The sequence below is a fragment of the Salmo salar genome, unplaced genomic scaffold, assembly GCF_905237065.1.
Source record: "Salmo salar unplaced genomic scaffold, Ssal_v3.1, whole genome shotgun sequence".
Taxonomy (NCBI): Eukaryota; Metazoa; Chordata; class Actinopteri; order Salmoniformes; family Salmonidae; genus Salmo; species Salmo salar.
The window spans coordinates 29404-48643 of record NW_025549279.1 but is presented as its reverse complement, the minus strand read 5'-3'; the positions used below and the strand labels follow the sequence as shown (position 1 = coordinate 48643).

General features: G+C 41.9%; 1 protein-coding gene across 1 annotated transcript in view; it reads right to left on the bottom strand.

Moving 5' to 3' along the window:
* LOC100380663 (myosin-11) overlaps positions 1–15396 on the bottom strand; it is a 35018-nt gene extending 19622 nt beyond the window's left edge. Inside the window, 5 exon segments of the mRNA XM_014130762.2 lie at positions 1173–1196; positions 1375–1474; positions 6372–6399; positions 14289–14445; positions 14972–15396. Of these exon segments, the coding sequence (XP_013986237.2) occupies positions 1173–1196; positions 1375–1474; positions 6372–6399; positions 14289–14445; positions 14972–15316 (654 nt within the window). The 5' untranslated portion in view covers positions 15317–15396.
* Between the last annotated feature and the right edge of the window lie 3844 nt (positions 15397–19240).

Below are 19240 nucleotides of genomic sequence, written 5' to 3'. Positions count from 1 at the left end.
GGCACAGACGTCAATTCCACGTTGGTTCAATGTAATTTAATTGAAATGACCTGGAAACAGCATTGATTCAACCAGTGTGTGCCCAGTGGGTAGTAGAGAAGGCTGGACAATGAAATTATGATTGGGCTTCACTGCATCTCCTGAAGGTCTTGAGGGGTAATGGCAAAGAAAAACAACTTTTGACCCTTGACCTGGAAGTTAATCCCTTCATTGCTGTACAATGATGACTATTACTCCCCCTATTACTATTACTCCCCCCTCCCTGTACCCCCCAACTATTTGAATCTCACTCAGGCATGATTCTGACAGTAGGGAGCTGTCCGAAAATACACGTTTTTTGTTGTTGTTTTTTTTAAATCAGGGGCGAAGATCGAGAGAGCTGGCTGTTGTGATGAAAAGGGCAAAGGTCAGAGATCACAAGGTCACGTGTAGGTCACATGGTGTCTGAAAAACTCCACACTGGTGCAAATCATCAAAAGTGGTAGAACAACTACTGTGTAACGCTACGGAGGAGCAAGACGCCGCCACAACGCCCACAGGACAAAATGGCGGGTGGTGGATGTTAGGATTAGGGGATGAGGTAAGGGGGGTTCGGTGACAGGATATGATGTCGTTTGATAGACAGGAAAAGGTAGATGGACATGCTCACACTGTGCTCTGTTGATCTGTGACGATCTGTGGTGGTGGTTAACCGTTTCAATGCCGGGCTCCAACCCCAAGCAGTGAAAGAGTGTTTTTGGAAAACCATGGACGACATAACATTAACAACCAAACTCAGGGGGAATATAAAGTAAATCATCTGACATATTATCTACCATTTTGTATTTGGATGAGAAGGCTGCATGTTAATTTAAAAAAAATCACTATCATGCAGTTTTTTTTAGTTGTGAGGTCCATAACTGGTAATATCAGGAAGTTATGAGCACACTGTTACACAATGGGGATATGGGATGATATTGCTCATGTTATAGTACATTTAAAATGTATTATTTTGAGCTCAACAACAAAGGAGATGGAGAACTTGATAGGAGGGGGATCTTGTCAGAAATATATTTTTTACTACAAAAAACCTGTCAGTGAGCCACTCTCGCATGCAATCCTTATTTCTAGGAGAAAACACGCATACACCACCACACGCAAAACACACTTGGGTCATTCCCTTTTTTACTCACGTGGACAAATGCTCCTGGCTGTGTCTATTTGGAGGAAATTGCGGTACAGAATTATCATTCAACGGGGCAGTTTCCTCACACATTGGCCAAGTCTCCCTTAGAGCATAGAAACCGGCTTGGGGAGGTCCCCACTTTTGACACACAATAGCCACTTAGATAGATAGATAGATACAAAAAACGTTGTAGTTTGCAGTATACTTACAGCACTGGTGTCCTTCTTGCCTTTGTGAGAAGAGGCCACTAGAGCCAGATACTGGATGACCTTCTTGGTGTTCTCTGTCTTACCTGCACCAGACTCCCCACTGGAGAGCAGGAGACACGGGTTAGAGAGAGAAAGAAAGAGAGGGTGGGGGTACAGAAAGAGAAAGAGAGGGGAGGGGGCAGAGGGAGAGAGTGAAAGAAAGAAAGAAAGAAAGAGTTTGAGACAGAAAAACAGAGGGTGAGCGAGAGAGAGGGAAAACAGAACTGACAGATTGTTCACAGTTCAATAACTCACTTGAATTAAACCGTGAACCACGTGAGTGAGAGTGAAATAACAACAATCAACTCCCAAGCACAACGTTTTTGTCATTGTTCAAAGTAATGTAATGCCATCCAACCTCTTCCTGTGTGCCTATACCAAATGATTAGCTCTACCCTACTGCTTTATACCATGATGAAAGGAAACTAAAGGGTCAGACTGACCCACTACCAAACCAGGGGGTCCAAAGAAAAAAAAGTCTGATAACCTGAAAAGACCCATGTACACTGAAGGCAGATCAAGTAAAACAGCATTCCTAATCCAGTGTATTTGAGGCTTAAGGAAGACTAAGGCAGGGAACAAATGTATCAGACATATCCTACACCTCTAAACCAGAAGGCCAAGGGTGGGTATTTGACATATTTAACAGAGGTAGGAAACTACAGAAGGATGAGGGAGAGTAGTTTATTGGCCTTTGATCTCTAGATGCTGGAGACGCCAACCGCAATGCTGCTGTCTGAATGATCCCAGTCTAGCGTCCAGCTGGCTCTAACAACTCCATAAAAGGAGAGGTGTTCGTAAGATCCACCAGAGGCTGTCTGTCATGGGGCCGACTGGGCCGACAGGAATCTATCCAGTATCCACCATAAAGATGTAAGATCATAATTTGACGTATATTGTCATAGCAAAATAATAATTTTAACGTTTAGTCCATAATGTTGCTTGATCAGTGGTTAGCTGGCCAAAAGTATTAGCTGGCCAAAAGTAGACTACATGAAAAGTGCAATACTGTTTATATAATTGTGTGTTAGTGCAGGTTTTCAGTGAATTTATGTAAATCATGAAGCCCATCTTCCTTTTCTGAGGTGCAGGAAAATTCTCAACAATAAAAAGTGTGATCAAATTAAGATCCTACATCTGTACCTCATCCACAGGACCTCAACCACAGGACATCATCTCACACTATACAAGGTCGTAACCTCATACTACAGCATATACTGTGCATCAGGTCTGATTCACACTACTCTCCTACGAAGACCTACATTCGTTATGAATGTTATCATAAAATTCCGTCATAACATTCATACCTCACCGAAATACAACAGACCAAGCTCACATCAGGCCCAACATTAACTGTCATACAAAAACCTAAAATCACACTACACTAACTCTGTGCATCAACACACACAGGCCTCAACTCACACACCACTTACAGCGTCACTCCTTACACCAGGTCTAGAACAACACTACCCAGGCCTCAACACACTGTAAAAACACAGAACTCCATAATCCCTGAAAATATCCTCTGAGAGACCTATAGGCCCTGAGACAGAGACCTCTCATTCTGTATATCTAAGTGAGGGGATTCCTCTTCTAACACAGTTTGTCTTAAACCATCCCAGGGTCAGGGTGGCCACCATGGATCACTGGTCTGGATAGCTGGTCAGCATCCTGGGCTTTGGCCATTTTCATTCCAAACCTGGGTTCAAATGCTATTCAAAATTATTTTAAATACTTTGTCTGTGCTTGATTGAGCTTGCCTGGTTTATTGGACATAATAGAATAATCCCAAAACAGTCCACCCCCGCCCATCTGGCACTCCAGGCAGAATAGAGCAACTGCTCAAAGTATTTGAAAGAAAAGAGTTTGAATAGCATTTGAACCCAGGTCTGGTTCACTTTTGGAAATTATGCTAGGTCTCTTACTACACTCTAATTATTGTAAAGAGAAAGAGATGACCCCATATAAATGAGATGTCAAGACCCCAAGCAAGGATTTAGTGAGCTATGTGGCTACTTCCTATGCATTCTTATTTTGGTTGTAACTAAGGATTGTGAGGAGAAACTCAGCAATGGAATGGGAAACTGCAGTGTGTGTGTGTGTGTACAACATGTTATTGTCAACATACCACACCCTAACAGCAGTCCATTAGCTCATGTTTTGTCTATGTTCACACTTTTATGTGAAATGTGTCTTACAAAACTAACCATTTATAATAGGAGTCTGTCACAAAGCCTACACAATGCTGTTATAAACAGCACTATCATATAAATACTATTACATTGACATAACAAATGCAATTAAAATCTCTAGACTTCAAAAGATGATGGTACAGTACATTGTTTGCCACCCTACAGATGTAGGATCTTAATTTGAGACAGTTTGCTACAGCAGAAAAATATTCCAGCAGCAACAGGAAATGTGAATTATTATGTGGAATATAATTAATGGACATTTTTGTAGACATTGATACATTTTCATATGGGAAAATCAAGTTTGAAATGTCAAAGTGTAAATTACAAACTTCAGAACTCTTTTTAAGCCTCAAATACACTACAACCTTTACATTTCCTGCATTGTAGAAAAATGATCCCGCACCAGGGTGATCAAATTAAGATCCAACATCTGTATGTTGACTATGTATGCCATGACTTGTTATGACATGTGCTATGTCATGTTCATCAACATACTTCACAAAGTAATGCTATCGTCACCAGGTCAAACCCCTGTCTACTATGGCGACAACACAGTCAGTCCCTGGTTCATATGTTTTTATAATACATCAGTCTCATTTCATACACACTCAGGGAGCATGTCAAATAATGGCATTCCCCGTAGCGTATGTTTCTCCTATATATGGAAAGAGAGCATGCTTATACCTAGCTTATACCTAGCTGACCCAACTAGAGGTGAATTTGTTTTCCAAAAGCTCCCAGGTTTTTCAGAAATCCCTGTTGGAGGATGTCCTCGCAGATTTTTTCCTACTGATTCCGGGAATCTTTCAACGGGGATTTTGGAAAAACATGGGGGAAACATTAGGAACACTTCTGGAATTTTGAAACCCTATAGCTCCAAACTTCCATCCACAACCCTACTGCATTACCGACCTCCCATTCCCTGACTACAACAAACAAACAGAAAAATGAAACCCCACTTCTCCAAATAAGCCTCCTCTGGTAAATTGTTCAGGCAAAACTTCAGGAAGTGAGTCGATTTGATCAGAGAATGCTGCATCCTGTCATCAATCGCTTTAGAATAGAAGGAGCCCGGAGCTCCAGGGCACTCTACTTTAGACAGGGACCCTCCCATTTCCTCTACTGGGTACACTGGAGGCTTGACAGGAAAGGTGCTCTGACGTACTGTAGAGCTTACTGTAAATAGGCACGAGACAACATGCCAAGAGGGGCTGAAGTGTATTGGGTTTTGTTATGTGTAGTAGACCTGACTAGCTAAAACCCCTAGAACTAGGGCCCAAAGATGTTCCTGAATGTGTGGCCTGACAACTCTTAGCCTATATAGTAACTAGAATTGAGACAAGAGATTCCATTTCACTCCCAGTCCCAGTGAGATTCTCAATAATTGCTCTGCAATGAGTAAACAAACAAAATGGAGTCCAAACAAAAAATAATCTGTCTTTATAATCAGGACAGGGCACACTTCCTGTCTCTCTGAGAGGAGAGAGGGGAGGAGAGAAGAGGAGAAAGGAGAGAACAAAAAGAGAAGTGTTCTAACCCCTAACCCCACAACTCCCTGGATAATGGTTCCCACAACATACAGATGTAGGATCTTAATTTGATCACTATTTTGTTGCTTAGCATTGTCATTCACAGCAGGAAATGCTAACTTGGAGTGTATTTGACTTTTCAAACGGCTTCTAAAGTTTGTAATTTCCACTTACAAATTTCAGACTTTATTTGCCATAAACAAAAAATGCATCAACCCCTACAGAAATGTTTATTATAAGCCACATTGTCACGTCCTGACCCTGGTATGAGGTCATTGTTCCCTAGTAGATTGGTCAGGGCGTGACAGGGGGGTGTTTTGTCTATGTGTTTGGGGTTTTCTATGTGGGTTGTCTAGAGTTTCATTCCATGTTGTCATTTTCTATGTTGTGGCCAGGTATGGTTTCCAATCAGAGGCAGCTGTCTATCGTTGTCTCTGATTGGAAGCCATACTTAGGCAGCCTGTTTTCCTTTGGGGTTTTCGTGGGTAGTTATTCTCTGTTTAGTTGTATGTTACCTGACGGAACTGTTTGCTGTTGTTTTGTTTCTTTTGTTAAGTGTTCGTTTTTTCATCAAAATATATTATGAGCACGCAACACGCTGCGCCTTGGTCTCCTCTATACGACGCCTGTGACACACATAATAATTCACATTTCTTGATGCTGCAAGTTTATTCTCCAGCTGTCGCAAACTGTCTCAAATTAAAATCCTACATCTGTATGACATGAGCATTTCAGCTGTCATTCATCAAAATACCCACTGAACTTCCTGTCATCCTTAATGTGAAACCAATTAGACATGTCACCATAGTTGTCCCCCAAAGTGTTCAATCCCACCAGACAGACCACAGTGTGTTAGGGTAGTGCAGTAGCAGGCTGGAAAAAGGTAATGTTGACATTAGAGGTCTCTCATTTGTTTAACTGTGGCTGTGTCTGAAATGGCTCCCCATTCCTTATGTAGTGCACTACTTTTGACCAGGGCCCATTGGGAATAGGATGCCATTTCGGACACAGTGTGTGTTTATGTAACCCATGGGTTACATAACTGTTACTGTTCCCTCTTCAACATCCCCCTCCTTAAATTCCCCCCCCCTCATCCAACCATGTGACGTCTAGGAAAAATGTGGGGAGAAAAAACAACAAGGTGTAATTTAGGATTAAACGTACTGTATAGTGTGAAGTGTAGTGGATAGTGTAGTGGATAGTGTAGTGTCAAATGTCTTCTTTTTTTACTCACGTGCAAAGAATGGACTGGTCCTCACGATCTGCAGAAAAAATAAAAATCCTGTGTCAGGATAGGGTTGCTCATACATACACATATGCAGTATAAAGACGGGCATCTGACATCAGTACACCATATAGTAAGACAATTGGATTGGTTAATCAAGAAGATGTGTTTTTCTGGTCCTGGTAAGAGCATGTCGCTTGCAACGCCAAGGTTGTGGGTTCAATTCCCACTAGGGCCACAAATTCAAAAACATACTCACTGTACTTTAAGTTGCTTTAAAATGATATATCTATTAATCATTTCTAAACGTGTGTAAATCATATACAGTATTGGTATGTTTATCTGCTACCTGTACATTTGGATAGTATTTCATTTTTATAACTCTTCCTGTATGATGTATTCAGTAGTGGTGCTAATGAGTAATAACTTAAGCGATGATGACGTTCTGTTGTTTCTTGTCTCGATGTACAGTGCAGTCCTCAGATCACACACAGCCTATCATATGAAACATACACTTTATTACTCCAGAGAAATCAACCAAGCATTCACATCTTTGTACGGCCATGCGTTGAACCTTTGTACAAACAGGGCATGAGTTCAATCAACTGCTCAAGTGAGAAATTGGTAGGGCTTTCCCATGTCTAAAACATGAAAACAAGACAATTTGTTTTTGGAAATGCTTTGATTTTGGAAAATAAATATGTCCACCTGATGTGTTAAGCAATACGATGACTATCAATTCCTGATATGTGAACCCAAAAATAGATTACATCACAAATCCTAGGAAAATACTAAAGGTCCATGTAGGGATATAACGAAACAGTATCCCCCTTTAAATGCTTGACAGGGTGTTTATGTGCTTGTGTGTGTCTGGAGTCTGGGGAATGCTGTTAAGGAGAAAGACCATTTGGATATTATTAGTTCAATTATCAAGTTAAAGTATTTGGAGCCCAGTGCAATCTAAACATGACCTATGTGAAACAGCGGGGGGGGTGTAGAGGGAGAGAGAGCAGAAGGAGAGAAAGAGAGCGAGAGAGAGAGCAGCAGAGAGGGTTAGTTAATCCCCCTGTGCATTATCCTTATCTGCTAATAGAAAGCCCATGGCTCGTATGTTGTGTCATTTAGCGTAACTCCCCAAAGATTGAAATCTCTCCTTACTGGCCATCATTCCCATCCCTGGTCCTACTGGGCATGTGCTACGCAAGGCTACACTAGCCAGGCAAGCCTGTATGGCTTTGCTCAGGCTGGAAAGAACCGAGCGCTAGGATGCTATTCCTCATTTTGGACGTGACTTGGCAGTGGGCTAGGTTCCATTCCACACACAGCAAAATGCTGTCTGTTCCCCTTTCTTCCTAATTAAGGCACAGAGGGGAGAGAGGGAGAGGAGGGGCATCCAGGGTTGTGCAGCATTTCCAAACACGCTCAAAACAGATTCAAACACAACACTGACACCAAATGTAACTCGGAGCCATGGAGTAGAACCTCACAGGGGAACGGGAGGCATTGGGAGAGGGGGAAAACGCCAAACAGAGTAGGGGCCAAACTGAAATGGCACCCTATCTCCTAGTGCAAAAGCGAGATAAATAAAATACGGAGAGAGAGAAAGAAAAAAAGAGAGAGAGAGACAGAAAGATATGAGAGAAGGAGTCTCCCAAATTACAATTGGTTTAAAGGGAAAATTCCAAAGTCCCTCTAGTCTCATCCCAATCACGAGTTCACCAGAGAGATAAAGCCAAGACCTGTCATCAAATCACCATCAAACAGAACATTTCATATAAGAGATGTATATAAATTCTCCTTATGACAATGGCATTGGAAAAACAACATTTCAATCATCATCCAAATCATCCTCACCAGCTGAAACTTTTTACAAAAAACCCAATCGCATGTGAACTTCCCATCTCTATTGCCTTCAAACTTCAAAGAGCAGGCAGGGCAAATTTCTAAGCCTTAGTGAAGGAATGTGAGTCTTCCCAGGAGAGATGAGAGCCAAGATTTCACAGAATTGTCAGAGACTCTGATTGTAGATAACACTGTTAAGACACTTAAGAAAGTGTAGACGCTGTAAGACTATTATCTAAGACTTTTATCTGTTATGTAGCAGACAGGCAAGGCTGCGTCTGGTCAAAAGTATTGCACTACATACAGTGCATTTCCTCCTCATCACTCAACACACAAAACCCCATAATGATAAAGCAAAAACGTTTTTTTTTAATACATTTTTGCAGACTCTTTACTCAGTATGTTGTTGAAGCACCTTTGGCAGAGATTACAGCCGCGAGTCTTCTTGGGTATGATGCTACAAGTTTAGCACACCTGTATTTGGGGAGTCTCTCCCATTCCTCTGCAGATCCTCTCAAGCTCTGTCAGGTTGGATGGGGAGCGTCGCTGTACAGCTATTTTCAAGTCTCTCCAGAGACGTATGATCGGGTTCAAGTCCGGGCTCTGGCTGGGCCACTCAAGGACATTCAGAGACTTGCCCCAAAGCCACTCTTGCGTTGTGCTGGCTGTGTACTTAGGGTCGTTGTCCTGTTGGAAGGTGAACCTTCGCCCTAGTCTGAGGTGCTGGGTGCTCTGGAGCAGGTTTTCATCAAGGATCTCTCTGTACTTTGCTTCGTTCATCTTTCCCTCGATCCTGATTAGTCTCCCAGTCCCTGCCACTTGGCATTCAGGCCAAAGATTTCAATCTTGCTAGAATCTTGTTTCTCATGGTCCGAGAGTCCTTTAGGTGCCTTTTGGCAAACTCCAAGCGGGCTGTCATGTGCCTTTTACTAAGGAGTGGCTTCCAACTGGACAATCTAACAATCTACCATAAAAGGCCAGATTGGTGAAGTGCTGCAGAGATGGTTGTCCTTCTGGAAGGTTCTCCGATCTCTACAGAGGAACTCTGGAGCTCTGTCAGAGTGACCATCGGGTTCTTGGTCACCTCCCTGACAAAGGCCCTTCTCCCCCATAGCTTAGTTTGGCCAGGCAGCCAGCTCTAGGAAGAGTCTTGGTGGTTCCAAACTTCTTCTATTTAAGAATGATTGAGGCCACTTTGTTCTTGAGGAATTTCAATGCTGAAGAAATGTTTTGGTACGCTTCCCTTGAGCTATGCCTCAAAACAATCCTAACTCGGAGCTCTATGGACAATTCCTACAAACTCATGGCTTGTTTTTTGCTCTGACACCCATTGTCAACTGTGGGACTTTATATAGAGAGATGTGTGCCTTTCCAAATCATGTCCAATTAATATAATTTACCACAGGTGGAGTCCAATCAAGTTGTAGAAACATCTCAAGGATGATCAATGGAAACAGGATGCAACTCAGCTCAATTTCGAGTCTCATAGCAAAGGGTCTGAATACTTATGTAAATAAGGTAATTCTGTATTTTATTTTTAATACATTTGGAGAAAAAAATCAAAACCTGTTTTCGCTTTGTCAGTATGGGGTATTGTGTGTAGATTGCTGAGGATTTGTTATTTATTTAATCCATTTTAGAATAAGGCTGTAATGTAACAAAATTTGGAAAAAGTCAAGGGGTCTGAATACTTTCCGAATGCACTGTAGGAAATAGGGTGCCATGTCAGACACTGCTAAGGTTGTTGATAGTCTTGCTCCTCTTAATGTACATGTAGACCCATGGAGGGATCGCCACGGCGACACCCCTCTAAAGGGTTTGTTTGGACCATACCATTAGTCATCCCTCTTAGGGGTATGGATCTCCTCTATTCTGTCATGGGAAATCCTATCAGCAACAATAAAAACTCCCAACACTCAAATCTAAACATAGCGACCGAGTAGACAGCAAGCTATTGACCATCCATCGTCATAATGTTTACTCACGACCCTGGATGCACACGCCATAGCTGTAGATGTACACACTGACATTTCCTGTGTGTACATGCAATTAAGATGGTAGATTCCTACACATACAGCATATCAACAGAAAGTATGAGTCATACACTACACCAAAGATGGGCAGCTTTTGTAGGCCCCTCTGATAAAAAATAAATACAAAATAAGTTGAGTCGGGGTCTTAACTTACTGTTGGGAGTTAGAATAGTAGAACACACAAGGTGCAATTTCGAAATGTTGTTGTGAATCTGCATTTTTTTCCCTTGTTATGTCAGTCACTGACAGTCAGCCCATGTCAGCAACATGTTTGGGGTGTTAGTCTAGGCAGCTAACTTATCTAAACTTGTAGTTATCATGGTCGAATTACCGACCAGAGGGCCCCTATTGATTTTGTTAGTCTCTCAGTCAGATATCATTTTAAAAACATTTCTCTCCACCTTATGATAAATTGTGTAGAATTGCAGGAAATTAGCTGTAAAACTGCACATTTCTCTCTCCACACCATGACAAAATGAGTAGAATTGCAGGAAATTTGCAACATTTTGCTTAGGGCCCCCTCAAATATTATTGTTCTCAGATTTTTATTTATCAATTTTAGGTGTGTATTAAAATGTGTTTGTTTTTTGAAAAAGCTATACACTGAGTGTATATACACAGAACAGCTGCTCTTTCCATGACAGACTGACCAGGTGAATCCAAGGTGTTCCTAATACTTGGTATACTCAGTGTATTTTCATTGTCTAGCTGGAATGGCATGTTCATATCCTGTATATTTGACTGTGATGTGGTCACCCAAGATGAATGAACTAACTCTAAGTTGTTCTGAATAAGATCTGCTAAATGACTAAAATGTCAAATGTAAATGTTTTACATACTTACATACTCATATTACTGTATTGATTCATTTTTAGATATTGATGTCACAAATGTATCATTTGTACAGTTTTTTTTAATTAAAAAAAAAGGTAGTTATTTGTTACATTTGGCTTTGTAAAACCTAGCAGTACTACTTATTTCTCTGAGACTGAGGCAGATATAAAGTTTTGCAAAAAACATGATTATTTGTCTCTCAGAAATGAAACCATCAAGTGATAGATTTCAAACAAATACATGTCTGTCATTGAACAACCCCATGCCATGATTAGACAGTGAAAAAAAAACGAATCTATTTCATAAGTTCTTTAAACAATAAAAGCTAATTTTCCAACATTTCTGAAAATGGACATAGCGTTTTGGAAAGAAACTCTTCATATAAGCACGCCTACACATCTAGCAGCTTAAAAGATCTTTACAGCTAGAAACATTCTAAAATGCTGTTTAAATTACTCCACATTTCTCAAAACAGATCAAATCGTGTAACAATCATAGACCAACGTAGATCAAACATAGTAAAAACTTTTTTTTTTTTAAATCACTGGTAAAAACATTGATTAACTATTTGTTATTCTACACCAAAGTAGTTATAAACGTGTCAGTGGCACAATTCATAAATGTAGCCAGTGAGGGCTTAACATTCTTGTTGTGGTTTTGTTTAACCTCAACCTGCCTTGTTTCCTGTTCACCTGACAGATCCCCCTAGGAGCTGCGTGCACACACCCATACGTGCACACACACACACACACAGTAATGTGTTACTTCTGACTAAGCTGGAATGTCAAATGCTATCTGACAAGAACCCACAGAACTGCAGGCAGCTCCTAGGGGGACCTGTTGTGTGTGTGTGTGTGTATATCGGTATCCTGCACGCACACATACACAGGCTTAACCTGTGATTTACGAGTGTAAGAAAGTCCATCTAAGACCTAAATCCAAATGATATAAACATGAGGTTTCAAGTTTATGAAGTTGGAGTGACTGATAAAAACAGAGGATAGTCAAGTCAGTGTGTTTGCTCTCCTCTTTGTAATGTATGACTAGAAATGTATCCAGCGCTTAAACCCGGTACTACATAATAGGGAACTTGAGCTCGAGTAGGAGTGAGGTCATTGTGTTTCTGATTGGCCAGCATCACAGGGCTTATTCTAACTTCTCTCATCATGCTGCAGCACTTTGAACAATGGAGAGGGTTGGTTCTTACATCATTTACAATGTGCTTTCAAGGTCATGTTCTGGGAGGACCCCATTGGTCAGAAAAGGGTCAAAATGAGGTCTAAAGGAGAGATGGTGTTGTTTTTTCCCAAGGAGGTGACTATCTGCTGTTTGACTGCAACGTTAGGTTCACTAATACTCTTTTTAGACTTTCGTGCCAACCTGAACCATGCTGTGCTGACTCGGATACATTTGTGTCACATTCTTTTCACAACTACCGTAGACGAGTAAGCAGGCCAGTGCGATACGTTTGGCTCAGCTTGGCTCAGTGGTGTTAAACTGGTGAAGTGTAGCCATGCTGAAGTAGAGACTTGGTAAGGAACGTGGTATGCCAACAAACTTAGCTGAAGAACAACAGCCTTGTCTGTTTCGTGTGGTTATTGATTTGTTTGAGTGAGTCAGATCTAAGTTTTGTTGATGCATGATAAGCAACACAGTGACTGGCTGTAAAAAAGGCAGTCTTAGAAATGTGATAAAACCACAAAGCCCTTGTGAGAACATGTTGTTGTATAGTGTCATTTATCTTCGCATAATTGACATGTACCGTCACAAAAGTGATGATCATTTAAATAAACTGTTAACATTTACTTACAGCTAAAATGTCAAATGTAGAATTTAAAACATAAAAAAGGGGCTGATATCTAAAATCTGATTAGAATTTACAATAACAAATTATACAAGTGCTTGAATCAAAGAGGTAAATACGGAAATGTTTGTCTCTGGGAACTTTTGCTTTTGGGCCAAAATGAGTAATTTAAATGGACAGAAATATTGTCAGAAGTTAGCAACTTAAACTATGGAAGTTTATCTTTAATCCTAAAGCAACAGACTGAAAAGGCAAAATGGAGAGCATATTTTATTGAAGATTCGAACAGGAACTGTCTTCCGACTTCCTGTCCTCCATCTCTCTAAAGCCAGATGTCAGTAAGCTCCTCTGAAAATCCCCCAGAATTCTTATAAAATCCTTGGGGTCAACTAGGTCCGCATGACCCCTGACCTCTGGCACCACATAACAAAGCCTTGTGGGAAATGCTGAGTTGTCCACATCAGGATATTAGCCTCTTGTCCTCTCTCAGTCTTAGCACTGTAGGGGCAAGCCAAGAGCCCTTTACTGTAAGCAGAGTTAGCCCATCGTCACCTCGTGTCCAGATTTCTCTTTGAATGAGCTACTAAAAGGCTTTTTCTGCTTCTGTTCATTAGCTTTCATTGAAGTAAGCTGTTTTCACATTGTTTTTATGCAGTTTCACAGCCCACATACTTCAGGAAGAGAGGTTTTTGACCATTGAGGGCATTGATAGAGCGTGTAAGGCTATAGTATATTTAAGCAATAAGGCACCTCGGGTGTTTGTGGTATATGGCCCATGTGCATTATAAACTGGTTGGGTCGAGCCCTGAATGCTGATTGGCTCACAGCCGTATAACCACGGGTATAACAAAACATTTATTTTAAGTGCTGTAATTATGTTGGTAACCAGTTTATAATAGAAATAAGGCACCTCAGGGTTTGTGATATATTGGCCATTTACCACCACTCCTCGGGCCTTATTGCTTAATTATATCTCTGCAGTATTCTGCACTGCAGTTCAGCTGCTGCTGAGTTTATAAAATATTGTACCTTTTGAAGAGTATTGAAGAGTTAGCTATCGTTGAGTTATTGGAAATGTTGTTTTGTTGGTTTGTTGACCTAAGGACAGCTGACACAAGACTGTTGCAATCACTGTTTTGTAGCAGCTGATATTATACAAACCACTTTTAAATTCTCCCAAGATAGCAGCTAGCTAGATAGGAAGAATAGCTGTGGTGAGATACCATGGCCTTCAAGCAGGGTTGGGATCAAATCAAATGTCATTCATTTCAGTCAATTCAGCAGGTAAACTGAAATTCCAAACATTTCATTTCAGTCAATTGATGGACTGAATTGAATCGACGCCAATCCTGCCTTCCCAGACAAAGAAGCTACAGTAACAGGAAGAGGTGTAACTATGAACGATGAACGTACCTTGCATCATGTTTCTGTAGGCGTTGTCAGTGATGGAGTAGATGTGAGGAGGAACCTCGTGGCGTTTCTTCCCTTTGTACATCTCAATGATTTTCTCAGAGTAGATGGGCAGCATCTTGTATGGGTTCACCACTACACAGAACAGGCCAGAATATGTCTGCAGAGAGAAAACAAGGATGAGCAGGGTTATTATTAAGCAATAAGGCACCTCTGGGGTATGTGGTATATGGCCAATATACCACGGCTGTCAGCCAATCAGCATTCAGGGCTCGAACCAACCTGTTAATTATTGATAATAAGCCAACATGGTTATTCTACACTTATTAAATTGCTGTGTTTGAAATTACCCTTGACTGTCATGTGTATCACAGTCCTTTTTGCTGGTATCAAGGACTTCTTCCTAAGGTTGTGAAGACTAAGTATTATTGTGAGTATTTATGGGTCTGTGTGCTTCTACAACCATATATTCTCATGTAGATGGGCCTATCACACTGGCCACACACTGGTTGAATCAACGTTGTTTCGACGTCATTTCAAGGAAATTAAGTTGAACCAAAGTGGAATGGACGTTGAATTGACGTCTGTCCCAGTGGGACAGAATTCATTTACCTCAGGTTGTGTAGAGTGTGTACTGTACAAGTATGACTGTGTGTATCTGTATGAAAGTAGAGAGTCCAACTCACATAGATGAGCCCGGAGAAGTACCTCTCCCGGATGTTGTGCAGCACTGAAGCCTCGTTCAGGCAGGTGAGCTCGGCCATGTCCTCCACCTTACTGAACTTGGGAGGGTTCATCTTCTGGATATCATCCTTATTCACCGTCACCTTCTTCCCATTGTCAGCCAGCTCTACCAGGCACTCATCCCCGTGCTCCTCCTTGACGCTCGCCGCCTCGAAGCCATTCTTCTCTGAGGGGATCCACACCAGCTTCTTGGCTGACCAGTCGGCCTGGGCCATGGGACTGTTGATGAAGTCCTTGTCCAGGAAGAGGAACTTCTCGTCCTCAGTCATCTGTTTTTTATTAGCCATCTTGGTGGTCGGAGGAGGATCTTGGATCTTCTACGATCTTCTGTCTTTTGGGGGGGCCAGCTGGAGATGGGGATAGAGATAGGGGGCTGGTGGGAGAAAGAGTGAAGAAATGTTCAAATGTTAAAAGACTGGGTTGGATTGACTTGGTTTGGTTTATGTGTTTATTGTTTGGCTAGTCATTGACTCAGAGAAGGGGGTTATGGGTCTGGGTCGTGCACGGCAACCACAAGGTCAGGGGTCCTGAAGTTCGAGCCATTACAAAAATATCAAAAGAAGTGGTATAACTCCATAAATTGCATGATTCTTTCTGTAAATACTTTCTCACCCAGAAAACTCTGTTTTCAGTCCAGCACTTCAAAAACATACTCAAGGGGTTATTAACTAAATGGTGTATGAGTCAGACACTACGTATACACTCTCCTACCACTGCCAGCCATACGTCCACAGAAGGCATGGACACTCAAAGGGTTAATAACATTTCTTCATCCATCCAGAAACTCCCAGAATACAGTAATTCTCACAGACACCCCCCTTCGGGCTTAGCCTCCTACATGCTCACACACGAGCCACAAGGGAGACTACAACCATTATAGTGCCTAGTTTAGATATGAAGATAGACTCTGGGAAACGAGTTCTAAGTAACTGTACCATATGCGATAAGGACTTACATCGATCTTCTCAACTCGTGTACTGTAAGTACTATACACTTTTACAAGTGAGGGGTTTACCCATACCGTAATCAGAAAATAAATGCTCCAACAATAAAGTAAAAAACAAACAAATCCCTCTCTCCCGTGTGCAGCACCGTCCGCTACATTGCAGTCCCGTGCTGTGATGCCCATATATGGCCTGCTTCTCTGGAGCAGGCCTTTCGATGGACCTAAACAGCCAGGCAAGTTCAACTCCCAAACAAAGCCCTTATAGGGAAGAGTATGTCTACAGCTGGTCCACGCAATTTGGAGTTTACTCCAAAATGATAACACGGACAGAGTGGGAGAGCTCGTTTGGGGGGTTTTCATGTTCATGGTTCATGCTGTGCTGTTCTTCTCTGTGGCTGTACAGTGTAGTGTGGTGGGAGCGATGCTAGCTAGCTAGCTGCTGGGCTCTGAGTCATACCTGTAGGAAGTGGAGCCACGGCAGGTGCACAGTTCTATGGCAAACTCAGTGCTGGTATTTTATCTTTCAGTGCTGTTATGAATGCATTACTGGAATCTTGGTAATAACTTGCTGTGTTTAACACCCTAATAGAAACACCAACGGGTCAGTGGAGGCTGCTGAGGGGAGGACGGCTCATAATAACGGCTGAAATGAAATCAATGGAATGGTATCAGACATGTGATTTAGATGTGGTTGATGCCATTGCATGGACTCCATTCCGGGCATTACTATGAGCTGTCCTCCCCTCAGCAGCCTCCATTGCAATGTATCCAGTTTATAATACTAGTGTCTAAAAAGATAATGTGTGTCAGAATCATTAAAGTCCAATCAGACTACGCAGACATAAGACATAATTAATAATAAATGTTGACCTTTGTGGTGGTAAATCAAACTACTCTTGCTCGATAAGATTCAGACTATAATCCATTGCACTACATCATGGAGTCCCTGCACCCATCATTCCTATCCAGCCCAGTCACAGTTACAGACTGGCATGCTCTTTCTACGACTAGAAATGGGAACTATGCGAACAAGTCACAAGTCCTCCTGGGAAAGATTGTCACTGCGTCCCCTGGGACCAGTCAGAGCCAAACTACACACAAAAGCATAAATATCCACTTAGCCAGATTGAAACACCATTTTTTTAGGAAAAAGGACATTGTCCTCTATCCTGTTCCTTATTTGCAATGGCTGTAGAGCACAGCACAGAATAACCTGGGGCCGTACTAGTACACAACACCATGCCGCTCTAACACAGTAGTCCAAGGTTGTGTATGAAGAGGAGACATTACAGCTGATTCAGTATGAACTATTTCCTTTACTGACTGAGGATAAGTGGACTTTTCCTGACACTCCCCTTCAGTACTGTAGATGCAGCAAGACAAGTGTCATCACTCCCTTGAACTTTTCTGCACCTCTCAAACAATTTAGACCTCTCTCTCTCTACATCTTTCTCTCTTATCCCTAATCCTTAACATTTCAGCACCTTCCTTCCCTTCTTGTCATTTCAACGCATGGTCAGTGGTTCCTCACCCCCTTCTCTCCTCTCCGTCTCTCTCTTCATCTTGTGTCAACGCGGGTTCACCTTTGTTCTCAGCCAGTGTACACTGAGGACAGCTGTCTGAGTAGGGGGTTGACAGGGTGGCAGTTTGCTGATAGGAAGCAGTCCAGCCTGGCTAGAGACTAAGACCGTACTTGAAGAGCATGATAGTGAGAGAAAATGAGGAGGGAGGCTGAGGTGGAGAGGAGTCTCAGAAGATTCTGTTTGTCAATACTGTCAGGAGAATGAGTGGCAGAGGAAAAGAGGGTAGAGAAGAGAGGAGAAGGAAGGGGAGGGTACAGTAAAATGATGGTGAAATTCTCAGTAGCAAAGTTGGTCTTTCCAGGAAGCAAAGCCAGAAGATAAGAAGGAATCACTTCATGTATCATCAGATAAAAACTCATTGATTGTCATATCTAACCCTGGTATCTAGTACACTACAGCGATGTACAGCGAATACCTGAAGGAGTGATTGAGTCCTTGATACTGCTGATCTTTAACCAGACTGGGCCAAATGTCCAACTCATCACAGAATAGTATGATAGAGATTGAGTAGGAACCATCTTAATTAAAGAGTGGAACCTCCTGTGGTCTTACACGCACATCCACTGACCCGCTCAGTTCCAAATAAACCACTGTTTAAATGATTTGTGTATGAATGGGCTGGTTGCCCAGGAGACCACTTGACCTTTCTATTTGTAGGGGCTGAATGGTGACCCCTGGGCCTGTGAAAGGCTTTACCCTCTCCCTCATCATTCCATCCCTTCCCTGATTCCTGGCTTCTTTGCAAAAACGAATTTCCTAATAATAGTGCAATCCATTGACGACTCAAATGGATTGCACTCAGCTATGCCAGGATAAGAGTTAGGCCTAATAAAGGTAATTCTCCCAAACTATCACAGTATCTAACACATTCCCTACTCTGGTATATCAGCTGGTATACTGTATCAACTAACACTAAGGCCCTGATTTTCTTGCCTGATGACTCAAACTCTGCTCTGCTCTATGTTCACTACATACTTCAGTCTGAGACTGCCATCATTGAAGTCGTTTATGGTGATGTCAAAATGAGGTGTGTTGGACAAAACAAAGTCATCAGCAATAGGATCATTTCTAACTAATCAGAGTATCAATGTCAATAAAAAAAATTCTAAAAGCAGTCGGGTTTCTGGGACCAATCAGAACAGTTAGAATGTGTTTGCGTTCTAGAAATCGTCAGGGAAGTACTCAGATCCAGACTCATTGTGGAGAACAAACGTAGCGTTTGGCGGAGCAAGGAGTTTGGGTAGCCAGGCAACTGATCTGCTGTGCTCTGAGTCCTGATGAACTGCAATAGGCCCACATGTAAATACAGACACAGTTATCCTAGTGGGCGAAAACCAGGTGTAATGATACCAGATTCAAATAGGTTTGCATGCTGAGGTATGTGATGATGAATAAACAACACTCCAATCCAGTACATCCAAATAAAAATGTAAAAGCCTGGTCCTGTAACATTGAAGAAGAATGAAGCCTATGAACTCACATTTGTGTTAGGTCATTTAAACATTAAGGTTAATGTTGTAACTACCTGCCCAGAGATAGTCAGAGTACGATGGATTTCAGTCTTGGGTTCTACTGCTATTGTGTCTTACGTGTTGCTTACTCCAAACATCTCTCTTCTTATTGGGCAGTTTGGCCGTTCTCCACCTCTAAAAGGATCTGCCTTTATTTTCTCCTGATAGGCC